Genomic DNA, 16,874 nt, shown 5'->3' with positions numbered 1-16,874 from the left:
ATGCCTAAGCCAAATCCACATTTATACACAAAGTATAGCTAGATCTTGAGAGAGAATACAGACCATACAAAACAATAAAGCTTTGAAATCGAGATTGACGTTAAAAAAACGAGGGAGGGATTTAACGATGTTAGATTGAGTGAGAGATACAGAGAGAGAGAGAGAGAGAGAGAGAGAGAGAGAGAGAGAGAGAGAGAGAGAGAGATGAATTGAGATGGACAGAGAAGCAGAAGCTCGTCTAGTGTGTCAGCTACACCGGTGTCTGCAGATCCTCAGCGCTTCTTCTCTAGACAGTTTAATAAAGCCTCGCGTAATAATGCCAGGATTCTCTGCGAGTTTCGGAGGGTATTTGCTCACTGAGTGCGGAGGAAAGAATTTCCCATTAAAAGCCGCAGCTCAGGCACGCAGCCACTGCCGCTGCAAAAAATGCCAGTTTCCAATTAAAAGTTATTTCTTCTTTTCCATCTTGAAATGGATTGTGTCTGTCGCAGTGGAGGACAGAGCGAGGATACGTTTCACCGCAGTCCAGAACGTTCTACCAGCTTTGAATGCTTGTCATAGCAAATAAACCACATCCAGTAATAGAAAGCGCACACATCTACTCAATGGTAACCAACCAGGACCACACACACACACGCACACGCACACACACACACTTATTAGAACCTTCATTCTATTCAGTTGTTTTGATGTGATGAAGCTCAGACAGGGCCAACACACACACACACACACACACACACACACACACACACACACACACACACACACACACACACACACACACACTGGCTAATTAGGCAAGGTCAGTTAAGGGGCATTTCTCATTTGCCCATTAGTGAGCAGTCTTGAATGGCTAATCAGTCATTATGCTGAATGAGCAAATCAAAGGGGCTCTTTATAGATTTTCACAAGAACACTTCACAAACAAGATTACATACTCATCTCACTTATAATCAAATAGCCTAAACAACCAAACAGAACACAGAAAACATTCAATAAGAAAATACGTTCTTAAAGGTGCAGTGTGTAATTTCTGTGTAATTTCAATACGTTTTTCAAATACGTCAAATAAGGCACATGATTTCAGCATCCCTTTTTTTTGTTTGTTCAGACAATCAGATTTCTCCACCTCAAACTCATGCTGGACCGCATACAACACACAATTATTTTAAATAGTGTTTAAAGTATTCATGGAAGTGACCAATGATCTGTTTACTTATAGTGGTTTCTGCAAATTGAACCGGGGTGCATAAATGGCACGCCGCACCTTTAAGAGAATTTGCATTAGCAAAATCCAGCATAATTAAAGAAATTACAGATAGCGAGGGCACAAAGAAGGGAAGTATTATAAGATGAGTACCTTTCTCACCTGGAATGGTGCTCATCTCTGTGGTCGTCTCCGGCGCAGTGGTTCCTCCTGCCGTGTGAACACAGTGAAGGCCATTAGATGAAAAGTTAAAGCGAGACACTGGGTAATGTTTTATTCGGGCATTATCAGGAGGAACGGATCTGACTGTGCTAATTCCCCTCTTTTGTGTGTGCTTAGCATTTTTTAAAACGAACTTTGCCAGATGAGACATGCAAATACATTTTTCTTCATGTGGAACCTTCACTTTTAGCATTTACCAGAGGGGAGTGTAATTCTGTGCAACACACACTCTGTGAGACTGCACTGATGTGAACACAGAGGAGATTAGAGGCAGAATATTAAATCTAGAGTTAGTTTTAGCAACTAGGAGAGCAGAAGAAAATGTAGTAGTGCAAGCTACATAATGTGAGGTACTGGTACAACAACTTTTTATTTTTATGAGAAACGTAACGAGTTATGAAATGGAATGAACTGGAATGGAATAATGGGCCCTATTTTAACGATCTGAAACGCAAGTATCAAACGCGAAACGTAAGTAGCTTTGTGGGCGGATCTCGGGCACTGTTGCTATTATACCGGCGGGATAAATGACTCTTGCGCCCGACGCAAATCTAAAATGTGTTGGTCTGAAGTCGCTTCATTACTCATAGGTGTGGTTTGGGCGTAACGTGAAATAAACCAATCAGAGCGTCATCTCACATTCCCTTTAAGAGCAGGCGCGCTTGTTCCATGGCGGATTGCTATTATAACGGCGGATTTGCCAGGAGCGGTTCACAGCCGAGGAGACCGACGTTCTCGTCAGGGCCGTAAAACACAGAGAAGTGACATTGGGGATGGAGAAACACACCCAGATTAGCTTCGGTTAAACAGGCGTATAATAATTTGGGTAAATGTGTAAGCTAGATTTATGCCTATTTTTCACATCTTCATGGACACAACAATGATTTCCCTCGTGTGTTAATATTTTTCCTTGTAATAATGAATGATTTGCAAAAATGAAAACGGCTGCTTCTGTGTAGATGAGAGAATCAAAGTGTAAGCGCGTTGTGCACACGCTACATTATGGCCAAGCATGCGCCCTTAAAATAGCCTCTGAATAACATGCGCAACGCGCCACTGACTTTAGACGAGGTTTCTCCTGGTCAGTGGCGGAATTGTTTTCTGAAACTGCAAAATAGCACCAGGGAACGTTTGCGCCGGAACACGCCTCCTCTTTTCGCTGAACCGCCCCGGGGAGCGCTCATTCCCTAAGTTCATTCCCTAATTTACCGACGTGCGTCTGTGGAGGGAAAAGTCCGCTGTGCGCGGGTGCAAAATAGGAATGATACACCGACGCATGTATCATTCCTATTTTGCACCCGCGCACAGCAGACTTTTCCCTCCACAGACGCACGTCTATATACTGTATATTGCATACTAATTCCTCAATATTATGTAAATAAGTATGTAGTAAGCAAACAGTTTATTTAGTATCCTTTATTGTTGTTATGTACATGCCCTTAGGATATACATGTTGAATTACTAAAATGCACATACAGCTGTTTTTAAACTAATGTGAAGCACTATGTAGTCTTCAAGGATAATGAACCATTTAAACTGTAGAATGCGACATTGTGGGACACCTCATAAATAAATGCAGTAAATTTGCATTTTTAATCCAATTTTGTATCAAAAATCCTAACTTTTGGCAGACCACGAAGTCACAAAGTAGACGTTGAGGTTGCATTTGATATCGCTCGCCGTTCATTCATCACTGTCTGGCTTTTATAATGAAATGGAAGGTCAAGTGGAGCACATTTGGCAAATGTAGTACTTTGTTTCAATATGAGATGCATACAGAAAATTTGCATACCATGCACCGTATACTTAATTTCTAGCATGAGTAGTGTGGTAAGTGTGGTTATATGGGGGAAGTGATGATTGGGTTCGCTGGTGTGAGGAGTGTTTAGTGCAGAAAAGCGGCTGGTGTTTGCAGAAGCAACGGGGACAGTTAGTCTAGTGAGATTAGCATAGCAAAAGGAGCAAGATGCAGTAGGTAAGGGTGCAGTCTCTGCAGGCGAGTGTTAGCACCTGTCTGGTCGTAGTCATCACCTGTTCCACTATGGCAGTTTGCCTGGTCATCATCACACTCGTCTGAAGGAGTGGTGGAGGAAGCGGGTGTAGTAGGAGGCACTGTGGGCACTGCGGAGAGAGAGAGAGAGGCAGATGTCACAAGTGTCACGCAATAAAGCGACAAGTGATAAATCACCTCTCATCTAAAAAAACACGGCATATCAGTGATTACTGAATGCTCATGTACAACCATGGAATTTTTTTTGTAGGTCACTCCACAAATAGTGGTGCAACGGATCACAAAATTCACGGTTCGGATCATTTATGGTTTTTGAGCCACGGATCGGATCATTTTTCGGATCAGCAAGGCTTTACTTTTTGATGTGGTACCGAAGAACTTCAAGTGAGCTTTAAGTAATAAATGAAAAGCAATTCGAGTTTTAAGAACTAAATGGAACGCAAAATTACACAAAAATTATATATAATTTTTTTAAATAAATAAATAAATATTTATTTATTTAAGAAAATTATATATAATTTTTGAGTAACTTTGCTTTTTACACAAAAAAAAATACTGTATATATATATATATATATATATATATATATATATATATATATATATATATATATAATATATATATATATATATAAAATATATATATATATATATATTTTAAAAATATATATATAATTTTTGTGTAACTTTGCTTTTCATTTATTACTTAAAGCTCGAATTGCTTTTTATTTATTACTCTAAGCTCACTTGAAGTTCTTCGATACCACATCAAAAAATACAATACAAATTGCAAGCAGAGATGAATACTAAATAACAAAGTTACAAAGTCTAACAGTAGTATTCATGTACAGAAACTAATTAAGCCTAAATGTAAAATAACACTATTTGTTCACTGTAGAAATTAAATACAGTTTCATCTTTGTTAAAGCTGTATTTTGTTATATTAATTCCAATTTCAATTTATTTATAAAGCACATAATAATACAACAATGTGGACCATAGTGCTGCACAAACAATAAAATATAAAAAATATAACAAGCACAAATAACTATAAATAAAGTATATGCAAAATATGTAGTCTCAGATTGTTAGACCCACAGTCTCTTAGGAGTCTTAAATACACCTAAAACATCTTCAAACTCTTAAAAACCGACATCTGTGACAACAGTACCTCGACACTCATGTATGATCAAAAGCCTAAGTGGAAAAACATGCTATTAAATGTCTTTTGAACTAATATATTGTGGTAAACTTGTTCCATAACCTTGTTTTATTAACATTTATGACACAGACAACAGTAGGAATATGAGGTGTCTGCTGTCCCTTTAAGACCGAATCCACGGACAGAAAAAACTGACAAACATCGGGTTTCTTTCTCAACTGTTCACTTTTGACATAATTCTTGCCGAGACGGGTATTTAGACAAGTATTTAGACATAATTTTGTGTGTATGTGTCCGTTCAAGGGCAAGGAAACTCGAAAGAGGAATCAATATGGTGTTCGAGCGCTATCCGAGCCTCTCTCTAGTCCCGATTTTCGCCCTTTCTTCCGCGTTTAAAATTGTTCGAATGTATAAATTGGCAAGACAAAACACGTCCAAACTATAAACTTTCACTCTACGATGGTTAAATTTAGCAGTTAATCCGCGAATCACATGCGTGCCGAACCGTGGGGCCCGGTCCGTACGGACCATGGATCAACTGCGTCCCCTATCCACAAATCATCTTAATGATTATGCTCTTTCTGTAGTCTTTCCAAGTCTGCAGCCCTTTGATACAGTCCTGTGCGTGACTGGTTTAGGCTGCAGGGTTGGGGATGTTATGCTCCACCCTGGGCCTGAAACTGCCGTGTCCTCTCATTATGGCTGCCCGTGCCCCTTTGGATGTGGCCTTTGCCTACATCTGCCTAAAGCCCTGTGTTTACTCTCAGCTTGTAATGAGCTGCCCATAAGCCTGTAGGGCTTTCCCGGGATGGAAGGAGGGAAAAAATGAGCGGGGGAAACGGGAGCTGTAGTGTAAGCTGTGCGGGGGAACCGAGGGCATTATAAAGAGAGTCTCTAAAGCCGAGGGGTCGCGGAGAGGTCATCATGCTGGCTCTGGACTGCATTGTTGATCACACACTCCTGCTAGGACTCGGCGTCCCGCTGTTAGGAGTGCGCACGTGTATGTAAGGGGTCACTTGTTTGATTGTGAGAGTTTGAGTTAAGATAGAGAAATATACAGAGTGTTGGACTGTGCTGACGTTAAAAGTGAAAACAAGCATTATCATCTGACTAAAGCTCCCGATGGGATGCTGTGGCTTACACAAGCAAGTCTCACAGTCTCTCGGAAATCCAATATGTAAATCCACTTAACGCTGCCTCAACAGAAAACACACACATACCCCCCATCAGAGCTAAACTAATTCAGACAGAAAGACAGAGGGAAAGACATCAAGGACCTTTCCCTAATCCTTCAAGGCAGGTGGACCAAAGATTTCCTCCAGCTGTGAGGAGTCCTGTTATTTAGGAGTGTCTCAGGCCCTTGCTTTTCTGGGTAGGAGATGCCGAATCGGCGGGACAAGTAATTATGAGGAAAGCTAAGCCATACCCAGTTCTCCTGAGTGGATAAGTCCAAATTTAATGAAATAGCATCTGAAATAGCAACAAAATCCTTTCTCAGCAGGGTATAAGGTATTAGCAAAGTGAAGGTATTTAAGAGAGAAGTATCTTCTGCGCATGGACGCAAATTAATCAGTGAATCATCTTGTCAACCAGGGGTGCGTTTCCCAAAAACATTGTCAGCCAACTATGGCGTAAGTTACGTCGCTATCATCGCAGTGTGACAAGTGTTTCCCGAAACCATAGTTCCAACCAACAGCATCGCAAAAATGCTCTCGTCCTGTGGTTAGAAGCAGAGTTTCTTGTTTGCATGACTTAACAAATCCTTGTCTTGAGCAAAATAAGTAAGCTGACATTCAGTACAATCTATATCTTTTATTTAGAATACATGTCATTTACGTCTTTATGTTTGTCAAGAGATTTAAAGCGCTGTTTTTGAAGATGCGTACGTGCTCCAGTGCGCAAGAATGAGGCTATGATTGAATCTGGAAATAAATCAAAATAACTGAGTAAGTCCTCAGATGTAATGTCTGTAATTTATAGCAAAAAATTGTATTCATTAAAATAAGTTTACTTATTTACTTATTTACTGCCACCTGCGCGACATCATTAACTAACGTGGTTGAACAACCAATTTGCGACAATATGGTTTTGGGAAAAAGCTAGTTGATTTCTTCAACGATGCATCGTACCATGGTAGTAAAGCAGCGAGTTACGTTGTATGGGAAACGCCCCCCCTGATTATGATTCACTTATGATTCACATACAAGATTATTGTTTTAGCTTGCGTGACTACAAAGTCAATGCATGGTTGGGCAATGTTGTGTGGGCAATGCAATGAGACTGAAAATGTGCTAAATGTGCGGTGCAGAATGCTACGAATAATTAACTTGCTACACTTGGCTAAAGTTACATTACCTTGAAAACAGCTGAGCAACAGTTATGTGACTGAAAAATGTACTTATGTTAGTAGTGTCACTACTTGAGTACTCCTCAGCAGTGGTGTGAATGAGTGATTGTGTGTGTGTGTGTGTGTGTGTGTGTGTGTGTGAGAGAATGAGTTTTCAACCTACCTTCCATTTCACAGCCCAGGAGTTCCAGTCTAAGTCCCATCCCAGCAGGAGTGGCTCTGTCTGGGTACACCCTAACAAAGCGTGTCAATATAGGCTCCACCGTCCTCAATGCTGGTGTGTCATAGTTCAAATTCCCCTCAAAAATCTGCCGAGAACAATAACAAAGTCCAAAACAATAGTTAGCAGTCAAGGAGAGAAAGAGAACTCGGAAAGATAAAAAAATGGAAAAAGATAAAGGGGAAAGTTTTATTAAGAGTAGTCTGACAGGCAAAGCAGAGGACAGAGAATTAATGAAAGAGAACGAGCTCACATCTCACACCTTTCTTAACTTGGGCACTGCTGTATGTCTAATGCAACAAAGCACTAGAGAAAAGAAAGTCTTCAACTTTATTTCTGACATCGTACGGCTGAGCTAGCTCCAAAAATAAAGGCTGCGGGCTAAAACTGCAGTCTACGACAGCAGGATGCTCAGCTTTTCAAAAGCATCCGCCTTTGACTTCACACTTCTGAAGTCTTATAACCCAGACACAAGGTACCACGGGAGACAGACAGAAAAAAAGAGGAAAAGACAGAAAGACACTCGCCAGAGGTAACAAAGAGGCACAGAACAAGATGAGGAGTCATGAAAGAACATTAATGGCCATCAGAGCTAATGTGTCTCCTTTTGTCCTTCAAGCTAAAAAAGAGATATGAGGGTTTTGAAAGGGGCCTTCTAGGACTGATACTCCAATTTACTCTTTTTTTGATAGGGGATAAGGCACACAGTCTATGTTCAACAAAAATAAAACAAATTTAATGTGATTCATGTGTCGATTTTTGTTGATCAGGATTGCTAATGAGCACTATATTATGTACTTGATCATTGTTCTAGTATGGATGCATGATATATCGGCCACCGTATCGGTATCGGACGATAAATGTTCATTTGTAATGTTACTGTTATCGACCTGATAAGAAAATTTGGCAAATATCTTAAAGCTGATAAATAATGGGTTGCACTTCAGATGTGCACTGTTCACCATGATGGTTTTGAATTGCTTGAAATATGATTGAAATCACTTCAAAAGTTCATGTGCAGCACAAGTCTGACATATAAGCTACATCAAATTATAATGAGAACATGATTATAATTGTGTGCTTGGGATATGGCTTTTAATGGTGAATTTTGTTTTTGTAATCAGGATCTCAAAAATTATATAAAAATTTGGATTTAGATTTATCGGCCAATATATCAGTTATCGGCTTTCAGATATAAAGAATTGTCGGTATCGGCCAAAATGTTCATATGGGTGCATCTCTAGATGAAGTTATCTGATTCGCTACATAGCAGTTTTTATGTTTCTAATATCACTCCATGGTCTCTTCTTCTCGCGTAATACTTTTAAGTCAAATTATTCATTTATTTATTTTTGGTTTAAGATCAAACAGGATAATGTGCAGTTGCCTGACCGTACATTGTATCTTACATATGTGTAACATTATTTTGTACTATTGTTAGGGTAAAATCTATTAGTAGTATTGTTGAATGCATTTGGGACATTTCCCCAATATTGTGCTCACAGCATTAGTCTAATTATTGTCATTCTCTCCTCTGTCCATCTAAAGGCTTTGGGAAGAATATATTATAGCTCCACATTCAACTTTCTTAAACTCAGTCATTTCCTGAAAGTCAGGCTAAACAATCTCAGACTAGCACTTAAGAACCGCATAGTGATTCAGAACCATTCTAAATGAGCATCCAGTTTATGTCCAACTACCTTCCAGCTTCCCCATATCTTACCTTGGGCTTGTTGCCAGTGGCATCCATCACCATTTTCCAGTCGGATCCGTTGTTGCTGTAGCCCAGCCGAAACTTCTTCATGAAGACCTTGTTATCACGGTGTTTGCCTCCCTGGATGATCAATCCTCTGACCAATTTCTCCTCGGCCAAATCTATCTGTAGCCACTCGTCCACGTACGGCTGGGGCTGTGGCAACAAAGTCCATCCCGAACGGCTGGTCAGCAGACGAGCATTCTCGGACACCCATGTGCGCTCGGTGTGGGAAGAGACTGTGATCTGAGAGTCTGCGATGAGGCCTGACACCATTCCCAACATTCCTGAACATGGGTACTCTGTTGAGGGACAAAGAGAGTGTTAGATTGAAGAAAGTTTCAAACCCTTCCCTACTGACAAACCTAAGTGCATTTCATGTTTTTCTTTGAATTGCGATCAATGGAGAAAGATGCATTTGGACCTGGATTGTGTAGTTATGGCACCCAACCCAACCCAACCAGCCATATCCTGATCCCTTGACCTGATCCCTTAGACTGTTGTCTAGCCTGCCACTGCAGTGGCAAAACAATTGTACCATTATTTGTCATGCCAATAAAACACATGGACACGGAGAAAGAGAGAGTTGTTTGAGTACATTGAGAGAAGTTAGCAAAGATTAGATTAGCTGTGAGTGGAAGAGTCTGAGTGAAAGAGAAAGAAAAGAGAAGAAAACATTATGTTGGCTGATAAACTTGGTAGAAACGGTCACGTCTCGGTGAGCTGGGAAACATTCTTACCAACAACCTAAAGAGGTCACAGGCCATAAAGAGCCTGAACAAAGAGAGAAGGAAAGACATTCATTGCACAGGAAAGACAGATGAAGTGGACAGAAGAGATAAGAAGCCTCTTGTTCTCTTTGTTTCTCTCTCTCTCTCCATCTCCCTTTCACCAATGACCTTGTGCATTAACTCTTTTTCTCAAGCTACCTAATTAAAGCCTTTCTCTAGAGCTTCTACCTTTCATTTCCGAACAGTTTCTTGCTCTCATCCTCAGTCCTGCTCCACTCCTACCTTCATTCTCCTTTGTTTTTCACCTGCTTTCTTATTCACCTCCTTCATCCTTCTTGTAATCTATCTTCATCTCTACAAACTGACTTTCTTTGTTCCGGTGTTGATAATAAGATTTTTCACGCTTTGCTACTTTTAGGGAAAGGCATGTTGAGTTTGAGGGAAATGATCAGACATGCAGCGCCGACCAACTGACTGTCTGTGAGTTGCGCGTCATGACTTCTTCAACGCTGTGGGATTCGTGACCTGCCAGCGATTCCTTAATCTACGATCAGCACCCGTGGAGCAGGAAAGCGTCAGAGACAATCTTGGACTAGTCACAGATGGACCTAATGTCCCGTGAAATACCACCAGAACAGAGTTTTCATTCACAACACTGCCTTTGTACTGATGTAGGGAACTTCCTCTCTAGTTCTGGAACGGAAAGAGCGCTTGTCTGTGACCTCTTCAGGAGTCCAAAATATGAGTTCCAGGCTCCTAAAACAACAAATGCATGGGACTTTGATTTTCCCTTTGTTTGTTTGTGGATGTACAGCCAAGGTTGGGTTTCTCATACCCTTGCCAGATTTTGCAAGATGTCTGATGCCGAATTGTTTCGGGATCTGAATGAAAAAGATCTGCACTGGGGTGGTTGGACCTCAAAGTTTGGAAGTCAACCAAGTTTATTTTCAATCCGCTGGCTGGCACTGTCTTCCGGACCTGTTTATGGATCTCAGATGGGGATGCTTGGTAGAAGCTCCTGGTGTGGTAGACCCTGACAGACACACCCTGAGGGTGAACTGGTTGATATGCATCACGTGTTTAATTTGTTGGTTTGGTCTGTGCACAGCACATAAAGGCTGGATGACCACACACACAGATGGTTTTATTTACAAACAGTGGGAGGAAGTTTATTAATGGCTGTGGAAAGCCTATCAGACCACCTTCTAACTGCCAGCCGGCATCCTCTGTGTGAACAGTGTTAATAGGAATAGTGCCTAGGTAAAGTCAATGAAATACCTTAGTACTTTAATACTTACCATGGTAATGAATGGTTTTCATATTGGTATCTAACAAGCCCTTGCAAACAGTACTGGCATCAAGTAGTAATACTATGGTATTTTGACCTATTCCTTTGTACAAAAATAATATGGTACTCCAGGGTACTTTCATGTTTTTTGGACATGCACCATGGTATTCTTGTTATGGTAAATATTCAAAAACATGGTATTTTCAATGTATATCTTCAAAAATAAATATTTTTAACATGGCACCTTGTACAGAAAAACAAACGGTAAGGGAAACTAGGGGGACATTCTTTTCTAAGCAGTCGCCCAGCTTGGCCGCATCATCACAAGGGAGCCTGATGCACACTGATGATGTCACTGGGAGGCTTTCGCTCTTGTGATGTGTTTAGAATGCGGTCTGTTCACCCGTCCAAAACATGACTGCAACAGCTGCGCTCCAGATCGGCGGTGAACCGCACACATACACACACAAATATACAACCAGAGCTAAATCTGTGTACACACACATACACAGAGTCTAAAAAATACGCCCTCTGTGCATGTTGAATGTAAAGCTGATAAGACGGTGTGTGATGGAAAACAAACTCGCCCTCCTCCTACACATATGAGGAAATGTTCTCAGCAGGGAGGCACTGATGATACGAAAGCCTTTGCAATCAAAGCTCTGTTGGGTGGAGCCATGCCAAAACATGCAGATGAGTATGCAAATTAGGCCAGGGCCAGCTGGGCCTGACTACGGCTGGTGGGTGTAGATCTCGGCGTGCACAATTGCATGTGCAATATGTACATCTGTGTGTGTGAGCCGCTGAGAGGTTAAAGCTCAGAGGAGGAGGGTAGATGGAGAAATGGGGTAGAAGTGGAGAGGTTGCATGCTGTGCATGCCATTCATTTTGAATGAAGTACATCCAAACGTGGGGAAACATGAATACACTGTCCTTATTGTTGACGTGAACACTTGTCTATAATGCAATATCTCCTTGACTATTGCACATGTGCATTCAGAGGCATGAATAAACACTTCTCCATACGCCTGCCTCCAAAGCAAGCAAAACGTAAACCATCTAATTGAAAGATCATGATGGAGTGGTGTGTTGACAAAAAACTGCTTCCAAATCTGAATTAACACTCTGATTCTAAACTGATTTTTTTAATGTATCCCAGTTGTCCTGTTGAGAGTTTGTTTTGAGGCAAGTGAAAAGAACCAGTTCTTTTGAAACCAACCTGAGATTTTGCATCCGTACACCTCGAACCGCAGGGCGATGCCGGACTCCCAGGTGTAGGGTCGGATCCGGAGGTATCGTGTCAACGTGGGCTTGGGGAACGCGGCTTTGGCTACATCGGTAGGGTTGGTGTTACCCTGGAAAATCTGACAAACGAAGAACAAACACGTTAATTATTAACATGGTTTGTTTAAGGGAGCCACCAAGGACAGACCTTTGTGACCTGGGACTCACCTAACACTTGAAACAGAGAAATGACAGGAATGTGTTTAGATCAGCGTCTTCAAATGTGACAACCTAAATACAGCCTGAATTGGATTATCTCTGGAGCCAACTGTGAAGCAATACAAAAGCTACTTTGTGATGTCATAGTCTGGGTTTCAACTAGCACTGAATGATTTGGATGCTTCAGTTACACAATGGTATCTGTTGTTGTTTCAACAGACATAGCGATGAATCAAACTGTGTTATGTCCATGAGCACTGATACTTGCTGACAGCTAGCACATGTTCTCTGTGAAGGGAAGATCTGGATATATGCAACAAGAAAGACAAATGAAGTCAAATCCAACCTTGTTGTACACAGCATCATGCCACTGTATAAAGGTCAGCTGATTTTTTAAGTACATCTTGAAGGTTCTCTTTCTCAGTTCCTGATTTTTTGCTCTCAAGATGAGATAAACTCATAGCAGAGTTAAGAATAAACAGCAACTGTTGATAGTATCATGTCGTCACACCTGATTAATGCCACTGACCTGTCGGGCCAAGAGCTCATAATTTATGCAGGTTTGTGTCCTCAGTGATGAAAAAGTGATAAAAAAATATTATAGATGACAAAAAATATAAAGCTGATTTTCTAGTTTTCCTAAGCAAGAAATCAATCTAGCTTAGCTTTCTCTCTCTCTCTCTCTCTCTCTCTCTCTCTCTCTCTCTCTCTCTCTCTCTCTCTCTCTCTCTCTCTCTCTCTCTCTCTCTCTCTCTCTCTCTCTCTCTCTAAATATTCGTTTTGGGTGCAAAATGCAAAATATGTGCAGAAAAGACGAATTGATTGTCAATTAGTAAATTTGATCTTGGGTCAAGCTAATCTAGCTATCTATTCAAGAAGAAAAAAATAAGATTGAACAAAGGCCTGGACATACTGTTACTGTGTTGTTTCCAAATCTTATAAAGACTAGAGTGTTGATTGATTTTAATTTTTATAAATCTATGGATGATCTTTTTTTTTTTTAACTAAAATGGTGTAGCAAAGGAGCATTGTGTTCTATGATTGAAGATTAATTCTTTTTTACAAATTTTCTGTAATTTTATTCTCTGCGATAATTTATACCTTGTGAATTGTTTTATGTAGATTTCTAATAAAGCATTTAAATTAATTTAAAATCAATTCATTCTCTCTCTCTCTCTCTCTCTCTCTCTCTCTCTCTCTCTCTCTCTCTCTCTCTCTCTCTCAGTGTATTGCTTTAACATCAGTACATTCAATACACAATTCTAAACAAGACAAGGTCAACCTATAAGCCATACAGGATGGCCAAGTGTTGCTAAGTCCAAGTCAGGGCGTTCAGCCATCCGTCTATCCCAGAATCCATGCTGCTAATCATGTCCCTGGGCGCTACTTTTCAAAACGTGTGTGTCTGGGAGGGAGACACATGAGGAGCCATCCACTATCTTTAAATGTCACGCCAATGCTCTGCCCTACTGCTCTAAGTAGTAAAAAGGCTTTCCTTTGTGCAACAACCTCACAGCCGAACTGCTGTTTCAGCAGTCTGTAAATGGGCCCTCACCTCACAAAAGCACTTTAGAGCCAAGCAGACAGAAACAAGGCACCGCACCTTAAAAATGCACGCTCTAAAAAGAGAACAGTGTACTTCAGTTGAGGGTCGACATAGAAATTGGGCCTTTGGGTATATTTAAGCTCACTGTTACTTCCAAGCATGAAGATGTCTACGCACACACACATACACACACATACGTAACCGTCTAATTGGCTTGCTTAGCTTGACAGGTCTATTTCAAAAAATTGTATTGTTAGAGCATGTCTGCCAAGCAGATATAAACATGCATATGAACACGTCCAACGCTCACAAACGAGTGAAACAAACTTCACACACTGGAAGTGTCTTAAAACCCATGAAGCTGCATACAGAGACCGAATCTATGGATCATTCAGCATCAAAATCAAGTGAATATGAAAAAGAAATTATATTTAGCAAGAAAGATTTGCATTGTGACATTATTTAAATGATATACTGTATGTAATATAATATATGCAATATATCATATTTTTCACATTACACTTTGTTTGCATTAAGGTAATATCCAATATTTTGGCGAGCAAATGTTTTTAACAACATCCTTGACAGGTGTCATGAGTTCCACATATGTTGTTCTATATGGCTATATGTCTTGGCTATGATCCCCGACGTGTTGTCTGACGCTCACAAGGTTTCGAGAGACAGCCAGTGTGTCAAATGTAACAGGCATGTCTTCCTGTAGTTAACTGTCCTGTGTTGAGGGACACATTAGAGTCAGCTCACCCGATGGCTAATCGATCAGCGTCTCCTCGGCCCTCATTCAGTGAGTCACATGGTCAAGTGCGTCCAACCAGCTGTTCAAACACTCTAAACCTTCCCAGAATGCCTCCTCCTCTCACTCTCTCAATTAGCCACTCTCTGTTTATTAACTCTTTTGTTCTTTCCTTTCAACGAAAAAAAAAAAAAAGAAAAAAAAAAGCCCTACCGCAAATGTTGACATCATTCCTTAAAGGGAAGAAAAGAAAATCAGTCAGACTACTGTGGTGGCTTTGGAGTTGGAGTTTTTACAGTGCTTTCAGTCTTTTAAGAGAGCGGATTAACATACCACACTGGGCACATAATGGAGTCAGAGAAACACAATCCCTGCAGAACACATGAGCGTGGCATTCCCGTCTGGAGCCGGAGCGTGGATTGGTGTAACGAATGCACACGGTGACAGCGCTACAACGCAAGATGTTTACAGGGCTTCCTGCCAAGGAGCACTGGAAATGTACCTAGTTAGGGATTACTTCTGAGAAAATAGACCTATTTATCGTTTAGTGGAAAATGAGCTGTTCAAAATCAAACCTGAGCTCTTACCAGGACGTTCTAACACTACTTCATTGTTATATGAATATTTCAAATATTTAACGGTTAGGGAATGTTCCAGGTCCAAAATGAGTAAAGCGTTAGAAAATCCTATTGCTTAGTTTCGAAAAACAAGCACACATTGTGGAATTACAGTGGAAGTTTAAAAGCAGAATCTACATTGTTGTCGAAGTGCATATAGTAGTTCTTACATAATGCTTTTTGTTTCTGTGGATGCATGCCAACACTGGTTAAATCGGTAAATAAGCCAGTTTTTCAAACAGTGGATGCACTGCAGCTTTATGGAAATAATCAAACAAGTCACCTTCTGTTTTGGGCCATCCTTAATAGTTATCCAGTCTTCTCCGTTTGAGCTCACATCCACCTTGTAGGTCTTCACATAGTACTTCTTCTTGGTTTCTTGAGAGATGGCTCCCTGTGTGCCGATTGCCGAGACAAAGCGCAGGAATCCAAGATCAACCTGAGGAGAGAGAACCATATTACTTCTATATTGCTCAGAACAGAGGGAGTATCACTTTAAAAGTGGCTTATCGTGTGTCACATACTGAGCTCATAAGACCCCAGGTGAATATTAGAATGAAAGATTAATTTTAATGAATCCCAATTTAATAAAGCAAAGTCAATGTGACGATTTAATTTCCTGAATGGGAGACAAGAGCTTATTGGAAGAGGAAGGATATTTAACTTCATGGAGTCCGTGCCGGGGGGGAAAAAATAGCTTGAAAGGAAACGGTGTATTTCAGACGCGTGCTGTATTGAAAAATGAATGCTTCATAAAGAAGTCATGAGTTCTGATGTCATTCCCGTGAGTGTGTCTGAGAGGAGGGATGAGAGAGAGTGGTCAGGGGTTACTGGAAGATGGAGGAGAAAATGTGGACGGAGCTGTCTGTGATTTGGTCAAATCCTGGAATATCAGAGCTGTAACACACACGGCGGGATGTAGAATCATAGTGAGATCCATTTTTAAATTAAAAAGAAAACAATGTGATTAAAAAACCCTCTTTTGAGTGGAATATGCGCTCTCACGTCAACTGGGTGATCATACATCGAGCAAACTGACATTGAACATTGCCAAGCTGTGGTTTTTGGGGAGATTCTTTAGTGCAGGGGGAAGCTAAAATAAATCCTGTCATGATGTCATCCCATAGTACATTATCAAAACATGTCACTTGTGTATAACATTTACAGTAGAGCCACGCAGAAAACTGGCTACAAATGCAGGATAATATCAATGTAGTGGAGAATGTGTTTTAGATACTCTAATAAAGTTGATCAGCATTACTGTTACATAACTCATTTAACACTGAAAGAGCTAAGTGCAAACTCGGTCTGTTCCCTTTTGTACAATATTTGTAAGACATAGTCCTCACTCAGTTTAACAGTATTAAAAAATAAGGTCTTTGTTTCTGAAGTCTGCTGAATGTGTGCGGATCTGATTTTCTGGCTATACTAAAATATACATGGCAGGAAGATAAGAGAGCTGTGTCGCAGCCAGCGATTTGAGATCAGAAAGCTTGGCTGGAGAAAAGACAGTCTGGATCAATTTCTCTCACACCAGCTGATCGCAGATCAGAACTAATGAGCGCCTCCTGATTTAT

The 16,874-nt window shown here is 40.6% G+C and overlaps 1 protein-coding gene across 7 annotated transcripts in view; it reads right to left on the bottom strand.

Annotated features, from left to right (window-relative positions):
- nrp1a (neuropilin 1a) overlaps window positions 1-16,874 on the bottom strand; it is a 72,491-nt gene that overhangs the window by 13,615 nt on the left and 42,002 nt on the right. For 2 of the 7 annotated variants that reach the window (XM_079863163.1, XM_079863162.1), the window contains 6 exons: window positions 15,581-15,736; window positions 12,160-12,304; window positions 8,892-9,223; window positions 7,112-7,256; window positions 3,440-3,550; window positions 1,361-1,417 (listed from right to left, as the gene is read on the bottom strand). In XM_079863163.1, the coding sequence (XP_079719289.1) occupies window positions 1,361-1,417; window positions 3,440-3,550; window positions 7,112-7,256; window positions 8,892-9,223; window positions 12,160-12,304; window positions 15,581-15,736 (946 nt within the window). The remainder of the gene's footprint in view (window positions 1-1,360; window positions 1,418-3,439; window positions 3,551-7,111; window positions 7,257-8,891; window positions 9,224-12,159; window positions 12,305-15,580; window positions 15,737-16,874) is intronic. The other 5 variants (XM_079863166.1, XM_079863165.1, XM_079863168.1 and 2 more) reach the window with 3 other exon arrangements.

This window comes from Squalius cephalus (genome assembly GCF_949319135.1).
Source record: "Squalius cephalus genome assembly, chromosome: 25".
In the NCBI taxonomy this organism is placed as follows: domain Eukaryota; kingdom Metazoa; phylum Chordata; class Actinopteri; order Cypriniformes; family Leuciscidae; genus Squalius; species Squalius cephalus.
This window is presented reverse-complemented; position numbering and strand designations above follow the sequence as displayed.